The sequence below is a fragment of the Myzus persicae genome, unplaced genomic scaffold (assembly GCF_001856785.1).
Source record: "Myzus persicae strain clone G006 unplaced genomic scaffold, MPER_G0061.0, whole genome shotgun sequence".
NCBI lineage: Eukaryota > Metazoa > Arthropoda > Insecta > Hemiptera > Aphididae > Myzus > Myzus persicae.
The window spans coordinates 272,541-287,747 of NW_019104411.1; the positions used below are offsets into that span (position 1 = coordinate 272,541).

Below are 15,207 nucleotides of genomic sequence, written 5' to 3' on the forward strand. Positions count from 1 at the left end.
AAGTTTTGGCGATATTGTTTTTCTGGCCGAAAGCGGCGCCAAGTTCTTGGAAAAATAAAACAATCGTCCGATTGTTCCATGATGACGACCTTTGCACATATGTGTACGAGTACACACACAATCGGTCATGTGTTTCTAGGTCAATGAGTTATAAGCTGTTCTGCCGACGTTTTCGCCACCGCACCATATTTCCTAAATCGACCGTGTGGCACTGTATAGCGTTTAAATTGCCTAAATACTAAATAGTTACCTATTATGGCAATGCCTAGTTACCTAGGCATTAGACTATACAGCACTGCAGTATACTATACTATACTTATGTCTTATAGTGATGTTTCTGGCTTTTGCGATGTATAGTTTTTTTGGCTACTAATCCATATAATTACGAATCAACCAATATTTACTAGGCTCAACGTAATAATATATTATAATACTATACAAGTATGGCCGACGTCTGAATACGCACAGTATTAGTAGGAGTGTGTACGATCGCGACGGTCGCAATGCGTCTGAGAGAGTAATAATGGTAATAACTAATAATTATTGTGCTCCAATCGACGGCGATGTCTATAATATAATATTATACATATTAAATATGTGTGTAGCCTTTGGCCTCTATAGATATCAATGTCCATACATATATGTTAGCATAAAAATGTAATAAAAATATTTATCTCAACAATGATTTATAAATATACATTTTTTGCAATTTTATCCACCGTGAATATTATAATATATGTTGAGGATTAGGATGTAATAAACATGACGACATGACGTATGACATAGGTCATAAACAGGCTATACTTTGATATTTGAGGTTTTGTCTCATTTAATTAAAAATATGTTAATTTTTAACAATGCCACAGCATAATATTTGTTTAAGCTTTAAGTTGATCGTGCGTGCCATGCGTGATTGTTGTATTATAAATGACTATGTAGGTGGTAGATACCTTTATATCATGATAGTTAATACCTTTTATATTTCAATAAAATGTATAACAATTTTTTTCCCCTGATTTTTCTTTACTTTTCAATTTATGAATACCTGATTATTCAATTATATTTAAATAAATAAAATTAAATGTATGTAAATATAAATTATTTAAAACAAAATTACAATAGGTACCTACTTTATGCTTTAGATTTCAGATTTACATTTATGTAAATATGCAGTGATCGTCTGCCAACTGCAAGGAACATATATACTACATACTATACGTACATGTAGTATTCGTGTATAGTAGCGTATAGATAGGATAAGGTTTATCGGTATGTTTTTACATAATATACATATAGGTACAACATCTATGCATACTCTTTGCATATTTAGACAATTTTTTGGCGTCATTTTATAATATATATACTAAACTTACAAAAAACCGAGGTTTTATTTAGAAATTAAAAACTTAGGTATAAATTAAACGTAAATAATAATAATAATAACTCTAAATAGCAGTAGTACGGAGGTTTACTATACCAGTTAATAGTGTGTTCCCACAAGTGGCTATATGATGTGAAGCGTGAATATAATAATATTATGTATAACTAAGGACCTAAGGTGATTGATGCCCTATGTGCGTCACACACTCGCACGTCCTATAACTATATTATGTTTTGCACATTATTTTATGCAATTCGTCATATCGATTGATATTAACAAAGTATTTAAATATTATTTTCCAGAAATCGCGTCAAGATGCATATCGAGGTTAGCGTAGCGTTGAACTTTGTGATCTCGTACCTGTACAACAAATTACCAAGACGACGAGTGAACATATTCGGCGAAGAGCTGGAAAAGTGCCTGACTGAGAAATTCGCTGGGCACTGGTACCCGGAAAAACCGTACCGCGGCTCGGCGTACCGGTGCATCAAAACGGGATCTCCGATAGACCCGGTGTTCGAGAAAGCGGCCCGTGAGAGCGGCGTGGCCATACAGGACATCCTGGAGAACTTGCCGCAGGATTTGGCCGTGTGGGTGGACCCTGGCGAAGTCAGTTACCGCATCGGCGAAAAGGGTGCTGTGAAGATCTTGTACAACGAGAACAGCGGTGGCCTCCAGTTCGACACACACGACGACCGGACCGCCGACCGAGAGGTAATGCGTGTTCCCAACCTATTTATATGTATTTTAGGGATCTGTCTAGAACTGACTTGCCTCCTGCTTGTTTTTTTATATAAAACCGAACTCGTATGCCCGTAATACGAATATGTTTTTTTATAATTTATTGATGAAGAATCGATTTGATGCAGTGCGCATAATAATTGTGGTCTGAGGTGAATGTGGAGCGAGTCTGGGCGCGTGCTAGAGTGACGGATACATTTTCGCAGGGCACGACAATATTATTACACAACGTGAGCAAATCATTCTGCAGTTTACCTGTAACATCTGACTTGTACGTCATTACAGTGACATATATACCAAATGCGCATATGTGTCGCCAGTTTAGAGAAATTCGACCGAAAAAACACGATAATACATATATATTATGTAGATATTGCAGTGTAGGTATATATAGTATGTACTGTAATGACGTGATAATGTTATACTGACCATGATTATCGGTATACAATGCAGTAATAATGCGTTATTGGCATCATACAGCACGTTACGCGATTATTATTTATTTTTACCAACGTTTTCTTCAGATTTTCCAAACCTATAAGTTCTCGTATATACTTTGATAATATGTATATAGTTGGGCACATTCAATTCTAATTTATAAATAACGGTCTCTACTCCCATCTGGAGTACGAAACCACGTAAAATATATTCTTACAATCCTATACAAGGAATCCGTGAATTATAAATGTTACTTTGTGCATCCTATACCTTGACATGCCCACCTCCTCTCGCGTAATCCTAGAAGAACGAGTAGAACGACACGAGTCATCGATCCGGAGATGATCATCAGTATCGCTTGTCCACTACACAGTATTTAGGGTTCTATAATATATTACCTAACATGAACGGCGTCTCAAAAACGGTTGGTCATTACTCATAGGTATACTCATTGAGATTTTCGGCCGGAATTCCGTGGCACTGCACAACACAATAGGGCTCGGCTATGTCACAATTGGTATACGTTATTATGCGCACTCGTAGGTTAGGTTAGGAATAATAATAATGCGAAAACTGTACGATAAAGGACGGATGGGGAGTCCGACGAGGAGACAATGTCCGCCGCGACCTTTTCGAATAAGATTGACCGACTGAAAATATCGCGGTTACGCATTCCTGACCATTCCCTACGAGTATACCGTAAACAATTTGTTCGGTCGCGGTCACTTCGGACGCGTGTCTACCGCGGTTGGACTTGTCAAGTTGTCTAAATACTGACCATACTATTTTTAATCCTGAAACCTAGAAGCCTTTTTTTCATTTGGGTGGTACAAAATTACTTAAATACATTAATACATTTTTTACATTTTACTCTTTCGGTAAATACTGCATTGTAGTTTTTATAAAGTTGAATAGTCTTAGTGTCTTCGAAAACGAACAAGAAAGATTGTAAATTAACATCTTATAATTAATGGGTAGAGTGGTGAAACGAGTACATTTTAGTACGCAATTTTATAAATTAAATACTACCAGTATAATAGGGAGATATTGATTGTTTGCTGGTGTACTATTCTCAAAATTGTATTAAAAGATAAGACATGGGCGTATATTAAAATACACGTTGCGGTCACGGTGCCACTCCAATACAATAAGCATCTGTATTAGAATACTGTCTTGGCGGGCAACGAAACTCGTTCCTCGAGAGAATAGACTATAGAGCGATGGTAAAGGTTAAATATTAAATAAATTATTTTTATATAATGGAAAATAAAAGTCTATAGGGGATTGAGCCGTTGGAATTATCGTAACGCATATCATATTTCAGCGTACGTTGCTATAATAAACGAAAGTTTGAATATACTGTGCGAGTGTACGTGTCGTATATAATTATACTATACATGCGTGGAGGCGAACAATACGACAAAAGCTAAAACATTTAATCCCTTCGGAGCTCGCATACAGGGTGATTTTTTTTAAACGTAATCCACTTATTTTCTCGTTCAACTCTATGGTTTTGAATATTATCATAATATATTATATAAAAGTTGAAGTACCTTCCTACTTATTATTACACTACATTTTTATAAAAAAGACCAATTTTCACTATTTTTTTTTTTGTAATAATAAATGTTTATTATCAAAAGCACCTATCTGGCAGAAAATTGAAAAATAACAACTGTCTAAAATATTAAGGGTATGCTTTACGTTCAAAAGACCACACTGTACTTACATAATTTATGATAGGCTCCTTATGATGTATATATATATATATATGTATGTATGTATGTATGTATGTATGTATATTTATCGATTGGGTCACGCCTTTAGGATAAAGCTGGTTTTAAATAAAAGCCACGTAAATGTTAAAACTATAAAATCGATAATCCTACAATATGCAAGTCAGTGTTTTGCAGACTGCAATTATATTTTTATAATTCAGCTGCAGTATGTTTTTTAATTTATTTAACGATTTGTGTTTGCGTGTGTTGCAGGTCGTCAAAACGTTCAACCCCGAAGCACAGTGTTTCCGGCCCATCGATTCAGTAGCGTCCAGCTTGAGTTCTCTGAGCATTTCGCCACCGGACAAGTGTTCGGTTGGTTCGCCAACGCTTGGCAGCGGTTCCAACAACTCGTCGCCGACGCATCATAACCACCTCCAACACCACCACCACCAACAACAACAACAGCAGCAACAACAACAACACCATCCTCACCTCCAGCAACAGCAAATACAGCTACAACAGTCACAGCACAATTCTCTGTTGTTCGGCAAGCCGTGTGGCGGGAGCAGCAGCAGCAGTAGTAGCAGCAGCAGCAGTAGCAGCAGCAGCAGCACTGCAAGCAACGGCAACAGTCAGCAGTCGCCGCAGCAACAGCAACAGCAACCGCGGAGCCCGAACGGTGGCGGCCCCGCAGTGGCCGTCGCGGCTGGCGCTTACGTGCCGTGCCGACAGCCGTCCGTGCCGTTGACGTTCACAACTGCCTCGTTCGCGCAGACCAAGTTCGGCAGCACCAAACTCAAGTCCAACAACAAGCGAGCTAACAGGTTTCTGATGACTGATTTTATAGAAAAGTAGGCGGACACGTACCTAGTATGAGTGTTAGTACAGTTTTGACCATGACGATGCGTTATGCGTGCCGTATTGAATGCTCGCGCTGGCGATGTGGTCATTTATGACGGCGGTTGGGTGGGTGGACTGCTGCTTCAAAAACATCGAAAATACCCATAGACAGCATTAATTGTTATAATCATTTGAAATTTACATTTTGACGAAGATGGACATTTCCTCCGTCGTTTTTTCGTTGCGGTTCGAAAAATATTAACCGTAGAAACTTTGAACATCCCACTATTAGGTGCCGTGCTCATCATGTGATTTGTATTATTATTCGCTTTGCTATCAACTCGACTTAATTCGTTACGATGGTATTGAACTTTTGATAATATATTATATTTTCCTATAGTCGCTAACTGCCCAGAGTTCTACTTATCGTTAAAATAATGCCTGGCTGTACAATCGCATCCATAAAATTACACTGCAGTTAAAAATCATGTATTAGCTCATCCGGTGTTATTAATTTATTATAGAGTTTGATGGAATGGACTGATCCAACTATGGTTTCACTATCGCAATAATTTATTTATCGGCGTATCCCCTATGTATAGTATTTGTTGTAGAGAGTCTAGTAGTCTACCGATTTCACCCTGCGTAAATTATTATTTATTATAACGACATTAGAAGAGTTGACGCCGATGGTCGTACATGAGTTGAGGGTTAGACAAGGTCACGGACGACTTAAAAGTATACGTGATTACATATTATACGTAATATATCATACTTTTATCTTTGGGTGGGTGGCGAAAACGCGATGGATATCACCCGACACCCATATGATATTAAAGGAAGGAATAATGTATATAGAGACGTATCTTATCCCTAGTATATATACAAATATACTATAGACGTGATTTTCGAGACGAGATTTCACTCGATTTTATATTATTTATACAGTTATATGGGTATAGGCGTGCGCAGATTTCGTTGGCTGGTATGTAAATGTGTAATACAAACAAATTTACAAGTACTCAGTACCCCCTCCCAGGATAAAGTAGCATATGCTACTAGATATTTTAGATTGATTTTTAGAGTAATAATTGTTGATTTGCAATTCTATGGTGATAAACAAAGGGTTACGAAAAATCGTTGAGTAAAAAAAAGTTGTATTGGATACAATAAGAGAGAAAAAAAAACCCAAAAACATATCCATGTTAAAATGGGAAAGGCCCTGCTAAATCAAATACAGTAACAAAATCACATGATTACTGATTAGTTATAACTGTCACAATAATATAACATTTTTTATAAAACTATAACTATTTATATAGTTTTAAGCCTTCTAACATTTACAATTTATCTCGTATATATGTGTATAACTTCTTAAACGCGTATTTCCGAGGACAATTTATTTACGAATACTTAATTTAAAAATTATTAATATTGAGTTTTTTTTTATAAGTCACATTTATAATCGATTTGATCGACTATCATTCGAGGTTATAAAAATGAGCCCTTTCTCGGAGTATTCATAGTGGATTTTGGATTACCCTGAATGTACCCCGTGCGCACGCCTGTATAGTGCCGCCTATGTGTTTGGCCGTTTAGAGCATCCTGTATATACACGCACCTGTTGCGTGTAATTAATTGTGCGCGTATTGGTCGTTGCGACCGATTGGGCACGCGAATTATCGCGGCGTGCGTGTACCTTTTCACTCTCCCACTCCCATCTCTCTCCCTCTACCACTTCCCCTCTTTCTCTCTCTCTTTTCGCACAGAGGTCACTCCGTCCGTCCGTATTGCGAAACGACGTCATTGCGAGGTGGCGGGCCTATACTGCAGATACCTATGTATGTGTGTATACAACATAATTATACCATTATATGCATGTAGGTATACCATGTACCTACGAACGATGAGGCTTAGCGCCTGTAAAAGGTGTCTAACGAATGGCGCCAATACTCGCCAATACGAAACGCGCATGCCTATAATTGTGACAGATGTCCCCAAAAGCTTGCGGATAATATTTCGGTTGTTTCTTCGGTTATTGAACCGTCAATCTGTGCCTAAAAAAAAATACACGCGTGTTTATATTAGTAATAATAATATGTCCTCTGTGTGCAACTCAGACGTAATTCAGATCTGGGTCATAATCCACACAAATATTATCCTTTTTTTGTTACTCTGTTTACGTAAATCGAGTAAAAATAACCACAGCCTCCGAAAATGATTAAAGAGTCCTAAAAATAAACCGATTTATCATCGCAGTGAAAACAAATAATTTACAAAATCTTTAATTTTCTGATGTAAAAGTTATATACCTATACAAGGGGTTCGTTGTGTTTTGAACTTTGGATCAATATAAATATAACCAAACTGATATCATCGTATATAAATTAAAATTAGCATAGTTCTATGGGCGTAATAACTGATAATAGCAGCCACTCAAAACACTACTTTCACTTCCCAGAGAAATTCTATTGGACAACATGTTGCGGTAACGATGGTCAGCACACCCACTGTATTAGTCTTAAAATATTTACAACGATTACAGTAGCAGTAAACATTTTTCGAAAACGCCTAATGTCTATATACATGTACACAACAAGCGTATATAGTTTACTCGCATGGCTATATAGTTGCTATACATCTAATAATTCATACCTATAAGAAGACAACCGACGGCGAGGTTCGCGTTCAAATATCTAATATAGTATGTCATCTTAGGTTTTTTCACTTACCTACACATTTTCAATTAAGAAACGCTCCTGTTTGTCATATTTTACACGAATAAAAGAAAGAGAGAGAGAATGAGGGGTAGGGAGAGAGAGCGTGAGAAATTATTACAGTTTGTTTATCGACGAAAACGAAATTATTTCTGAGCACTTGAATAAATAAAAACGGCCGAAATCCGATTGAAAACGACAAATCAAAATTTAAAACCCCCTATAATTCCACACTCGTTTCGAACGTTATTCTGCTCGTAAATCGTAATATTACACCTACGTGACGAAATTCTATTGTTTTAAAGTACATATTATTACAGTACTTAATATAGGAAGCTAGGCATCAAGTGTATACTTATATACAAATACAATAATTATAGCTGATAGAATTATAGTACCCACCAAAAATAAAATATTTTTTGACGTCAAACCTTCAACAATCATCATAGGGTATAGGTGCCAACTTAATGTTTTTACAGTGTTTTCGAATAGAACAATAGTATTAAATATGTCTTATAGACTACGGTCGTTATCAAATTGAAATGTGTACTTATACAAGAGATGTAATAAAAGAAAGAAGTCTTGCGAGAATCGTGGTTTTAGATTAGAGATTTGGTTGTTAATCACCGATTTTGAAATGAACATCTTCTCCGGTTTTATTTGGATTATAGTGGATTGTGGAAGCTTTTGCCTTTTCGAATTGATTAATTATCCATGTAGGGTATAGGGCGACCCCGTGTAACTATGCATAGCCGTTTATTTTACACGAACCAAAGGGTTTTTAGTATTGCTACTCTCAGTAATTTACTTCGGAGAATTTGTAATTTTTTATTTTTCCGCGAAGGAAGTAGGTGCATAATATATGACACCGGTACGAATAACGTTAGCGCATGCGTCAGTGGTGGGTACTGTGAGTTATAATCGTGTACAATTAAAAATTTCGCTGTTATCCAACGAATAATGGGGGTGACTGACTTTCGTTTTTTGTTTTCCGCAGGATGTCACCTACCGAGTTCGCTAACTACATCAAGCAGCGGGCGGCCATGCAGCAGCAACAAATTGTGGTCGGCGGTGGCGGTGGCTTGCAGCAACAACAGCAACGTCCGGTGTCGCCGGTGCAGCAACACCACCGTGGCGGCCAGAACGGCGACGCGGCGTCCAACTACTTCTTCCAGCAGCAGCAATACAACAACAATCACCAAGGCGGCGGTGTCGGTGCCGGTTACCAAAGGCCACGGCAGTCCAACGGAGGAGGTTATCACAGGAACAGCGGCAACATGGCCAGCGCGGATTATGCACCACCACAATTGCAGTTTGCCAACGGCGGCGGTAGCGGGTGGCAGAACTTCGGAGGCGATTTCGGGCCACAGCACTTTGGCGGCTCACCCATGGGCCCGCTGTCACCGGCCAACTATGGGACGGGGCTTCAAATGCAGTCAGGCGTGACTCCGATGCATCAACAGCAGCAACAGCAGCAGCAGCAACAGCAACAGCAGCAAAAGATGCAGGACAACTACAACGCCATGGGCTTGGGATCGTCGACGTCGTCGTCGTACAGGTCCAGCCCTTTCCAACATTTGTTGGTGGCCAACTGATTTCGGCCGGCTTGGCCGACAAGAGACGGTTAAGAGCGCCCCCTTTCACCACCAAACCCCCTCCCCTTGTGCCGCCCAATGTGGCCCACCCTCCCTCTTGACCTAGTTAAACGGTTGAAGACCGTCCCGCCCCATCCCCCTCCATCCGCCCACCTTGTTATCATTATTATTATTTTTTATATAATACCCTCTTTTAATATATTACATATTATATACATTATACATACATAAGTAAACCCCCTGGCGCGCCTTCCCCTTCTCAGCCTTTAAACGTAAATAATGAAAGTTATTTACATTACATTTTTAGGTATAGGTACATCCGTTATTATTATGTTATATTATTTCCGTTTTTCCAATTCCTGTATTTTAATTGCGTGACTGCAGCGAGCTTGTCTCATCCCGCCCGTCGTCATCATTTTAAAACATTATATACATATATTACTGCTGTTACCATTCGGCTTCTAAAACTATAATTATCTCTATTGACAACATTTTAAATATTTATCGATATAGGTAATATTAGGCCAAGTGCTCTAAAAATACTTCAACTACTTTAATAAATTCTACAATTCGCGCAGACACTTTAAAAAAATGTTTATTCTCTTCGGGAAAATAAAATAAAATATATTATAATAACAAAAAAAAAAAAAAATACAATACAATTTTAATAACATCAATGCATATATTATTATAATATGTGATTGATCACCCACAAGTATTATAATTAGTTTTTTTACACTATTTTTCTTTTCTTATTTTTGACTAAAACTTTTTAATATTTTTAAATTAACGCATATATAAATTTATTTTTTTTAAGCAATTTATGACTTATCGTACAGACTTAATGAGATGTTTTTTTTTAAAAAAAATAAAATATTTTTACCAATGAGAGGATTAGACCTTAATTTATGATAATAATAACACGTACATTATATACATAAATATATAATATACCTAGAGTCCGATGATAATAATTAAAGATACTTTACGTCTAGGTTAATATTATACTTATTATATACACGTATACTATATAGAAATACAATTGAATATTTGATTAAACAATTGATTTACGATCCATTACATTAATGTGTTATATCAAAATATATGTGTTCTGTGAACATCAAATATTCAGTTCTCTAAATAGGTACAAAAACCAAAAAAAAAATTTATTAAATAATAATATTAAATTAATAAATATTCATTTTTCGAGTTAAAATATTTCTACATGTATTCTACATGAATCTCCCTAACCTTTATACCTTTTACCTCATCTTTAGGAATCGTCTTTTTTCTCTTCAAATTCCATGCTCTAACATGTAATATTTAAAACTGAACAGGAACAATCTAATCGCAATAATCGTGAAATTTATAGGCGTTTATTAATAATATAATAATAATAATAATAATCATAAATAATATTTGTAATATTGTAAATCGGCCTAGAATATACGTAAAGTAAAAATTAAATATATTATTTTAAATGACCTTTTGTAGAAATGTAGTAAATTTGTTATGACAATATTAAGAAAATTTAAATTAAAAATTGTTATACTGGAAAATTTATCGATGGATCTCGCCAGTTATTAACTTGTACTTGCATTTTGCAACATAAATCGAGGTTTACTTAAAAAAAAAATCATTATTATTGTTTTCGTCATTATACCTATAGGTAAATATAATATTATCCAATTAAAAAAATTGCATGCGATTTTTTTTTTAATTTTGAAGCTTTAAATTAAAAGTTTTATTTAGTAAATGTTTTATTATAATTTTTTAACTTATTTGGTATTTTTTTACTCTTTATATACATATTAAAGTTATATGAAATACATGGGTTTTTTTTTAGAGTTAGAAACTATTATTTTTTAAGTAGCGAAATTATCGTTTTAGTAAGTTTTTCTTTTTTTTATTTAATTATAATAATATATAATATATACAAATATATTATACATAGTAATAATAATAAATTCATAAACATATATATTTTTTTGTGATTACAATTTAAGCCGTAGGGCATTTTTTTCATGTACTAAAAATGTAATGCATATACTAATATATATGTATTATGTATATAATATACGTATACCTACTTGCATATATTTATATATAATATGAAACGAAAAATTGTATTTTTTACTTTGCACTTTATTTTTTTTTTAATGAATATAATATATTATATATATATGTCATATGAGGTTACCTATATATACCTATACGTGTACCTAACTGTATACCTAAGTATTGAACGTTTTGCTACTCGACCGAAATGTTTGTCTGACGTGTTATAATTATTATAATATAATATTAATTTTTATTATATACATTAGGTACCTGAATATATAGTAAAATGTATATTGTTATTGTTTTTTCCAAAACATATTAGGTTTTTGTGTACACGACGGCGCTCCTCGTCGGTCTCGTCGCCGACAAAACTAATCAGTAATCTTTAGTGTCGTACCTACCTATATAATAAATAAAATAAAACTTAGGTTTAAGAGTGCTTTTGGTCCCACTGTCTTCCAACGTGAAATACCTCCCCCACAAAAACTGTCGTTAAATGTCATACGCTGATGTAGGTGCCTTCCTGCCTGTATATAGGTAATGATAATATATTATTGTATTTACGTTTCGCGTATAATGATGTCTCCCCGTCCCAGCCCTCCTCCCGCCAAAACAAATAAATATAACTTAAAATAAAAAATAGTTGTTATAAAAAAAAAGAAGACTGTTTTTTTACGACATGAGTGCATAACCGTAGTTTTAGTAGACCGACTTTAGCGTAGCGTAGAGAATCCCAGATCCTCCCACCCAACTCCCAAAACAAAAAATTCAAACACGTAAAGTGCGACTGACAATTTTCCTTTAAAATCATTTTCAATTTATTTTCTACAATTTATGTACAATATATATATATAAAATAATAGTTTCGACGATTTCTTCTATACGTGTTTGATTTTATTATAGATGATAAATTATAATAGGTAATAACAATAATAAAATATTATATAACAGACAATCTATAAAAGTAATGTATAATTATCTACATTCAAATTAAATTATAATTTGATGTACACCCGTATTGCCTATATAAATAATATGCCTACTAATTAGGTACATACCGACAGTAAAAATATAACGCTCTACGACGTTCTCGTCGTATTATCATAATAGTTTTGTCCAGCGCGCGTGTGACAGTAATACAGTGACGAAATTGGATAAAAAATTAATAATTTAACGATGATACACGATCAATTGATTAAAAAATACTTTCCTACCCAATGGGACCGGTTTCATCCCCGCTTCTTTCTAACGATCGTTCGTCCCCGCCGTAAATAACTGTACTAAAAACGAATAATCGTACTTTTTACTTGTACAATATCATTATGACCGACACCGACTGATCATTATAATATCGAACAAGTGTTCTTTCAGTTTCTCAGCCCTTCGGATATCGCACCAGTTTCCTATCATCATCGGTGGTGTTTCGAGTGATTTTTAACCGTAGGTATCAAAACCACGGCGAATTGTTTTTCTATTTTATTCATATAGGTATTTGCGATATATTTTTACATGCCCCACTTGACGGTTACCTAAAACATTAACGACGATATTCATAATGTCACATTGTAGGTAGTAGGTAGGTACTAATGCCCTGGACGAGCTCTTTTTTTTTTTACTCGGCACACAATCGGCGTGTTAGTCACTCATTTCTATTATGTAGGTATATTTTTGTTCGTCGTGTTCTTTTCTTCTTTTTATAAATATTCATAAAACGATAAAGCATAAAAACGGGTAACAGTTATTCAGTGTAAGCTCCAGGCCTACCCTTCAAGCCCGTATTCATAATACATCGCATATTGTTTAAAAAAAAAGACACGTTATAATTGCAAACATTTTCTGATAATTATGACTTAGCCCATCTCTCCCCTCCAAAAAAAAAAACCATGTCTCTGGAGCCGACCGTAAGCTCTCTTTTGAAACCACTCATTAATCTGTAACAAAACGAATAAAACAAATGCACTCAAATGTCGTCGTAGCGAAGCAAAAAAATTGTAATAGGTGCACCATCAACAGTATTTAAAACCGCGTTTGATCCGCATCAGAGAGTAAATTTCAGTAAATTTGTAAGACAATTATACGGATAATCCAATATTCCAATGAATAACACAATATACCAGTACCACGGTACCTGCGGCGTTAGGTAAATAGGTAGTATATAAAAAGCACCGCACACGAGGCGCGTCTAGATCAATTTTTAAACTGTCATTTAAATATCAATATGAATAACTAACCTTTTTTTTTTCTTAAAGTTTAGAGTAATACATCCGAGGTATTATGATTGTATAACGTGAGAATAATTAAAAAATTACCTATATGTACTACTACGGTCTACAAAAACGCTTATATTTTTTTGATAGAAAAAAAAATTTTTTTATCAACATATAATATATACTTAATATGTAACGATATAAAATTAAAAAATATGAATATACACAGAACCTCTAAATACGCAAGTATAATTTAATAAAAAAATTATAATATTATGTGGTAGACGTTTTCACTCTATTTTTTCTATTTTTAATCATATCAAAACAAAAATTGTTTTTGAATATTTCAAATCTTTATTAGACATATACATTACATTATATACAAGCATAAGAATACTTATTATTAATGTACATAATTTTGGAGTAAATTATGTTTAAGTTATTTGTAAAACATTGGCTTGACCAATTTCTCGGTGTTACAAGTTACCTAAATAGCGTAAAGAAAAAATAACTGTAATAAAACAATGTATGTTTCAGCAGTTTTAAGACTTAGGACCATTTTTCATTTTTTGCTTTTTGATATATTATAAAAGAAAATATATATATTACACAATAAGCATGTATTTTATAATTTTGTTTTTACATTATTAAATCTAAAATATGGCATAATATATATAATAATGTAATTTTAGTTGTTTGAACATTTTTCTAAAATATTATTATAAACTTCAAAAAGAAAAATTTTATTTTAATGGTCATGTTTTGTTATAAAAAAATTTAATAAATAATAAATTATATTATTAAATGATTTTTTTTTTTACAAAAATAGCTTATAATATATATTTTATGTAATAGTTTTAAGAACATACGTCATACAAGTTAAATCTAAAGGAATTAACATATAACTATATAAGTCAAAACTAAAGAAAACAAACGTAAGTTAAATAAATGAGATTGTTAACTAAAAAAAATAATTATTAACAAGTCATCATATGAGTAAATATAGATTTCGTCGAGTATTTATTATCCAATAACATTAGAACAGCAAAAAAAATTTCTTTAACCCTATCTTTGGTCAATTGGAAAAAACATTTTATAATTTAAAAAGATAGGTGATACATAGTCAAATCAAAGTTCACAATTCAAACAATGTCTAATTTCAATTTAAAATAAACAAGCCCGATCACAATAAATAAATAATAAGTAAAATACATACTTATTAAATAATAATAATAAAAAAAAAAATTATAGTCAATATTTAACTAATTATTCTGCATACATATTTCCTTCAGCTATCATTTAATGGATATCTGAGTATGCATAAAAAAAATTACAGTTAAATTCAGTACATTTTGTAACAATATACGACAATAAATATTTAGGTTACAATTTTAAATTCAAAATGAATAATATAAAAAAACAAATCAGTCAGGAATAATATACTACTACAGCTAAATATTTAATTGTTATTATTTAATTATATATTTTGGAATTAATGTGAAGGAT

General features: G+C 33.8%; 1 protein-coding gene across 4 annotated transcripts in view; it reads left to right on the top strand.

The window, feature by feature from the left end:
- LOC111041962 (protein Tob1-like) overlaps positions 1 to 10,085 on the top strand; it is a 44,314-nt gene extending 34,229 nt beyond the window's left edge. For 3 of the 4 annotated variants that reach the window (XM_022326424.1, XM_022326426.1, XM_022326425.1), the window contains 3 exons: positions 1,684 to 2,095; positions 4,552 to 5,132; positions 8,836 to 10,085. In XM_022326424.1, coding sequence (XP_022182116.1) covers positions 1,697 to 2,095; positions 4,552 to 5,132; positions 8,836 to 9,433 — 1,578 coding nt within the window. In that variant the 5' untranslated portion in view covers positions 1,684 to 1,696 and the 3' untranslated portion in view covers positions 9,434 to 10,085. The remainder of the gene's footprint in view (positions 1 to 1,683; positions 2,096 to 4,551; positions 5,133 to 8,835) is intronic. The other variant, XM_022326427.1, reaches the window with a different exon arrangement.
- Positions 10,086 to 15,207: the final 5,122 nt, after the last annotated feature.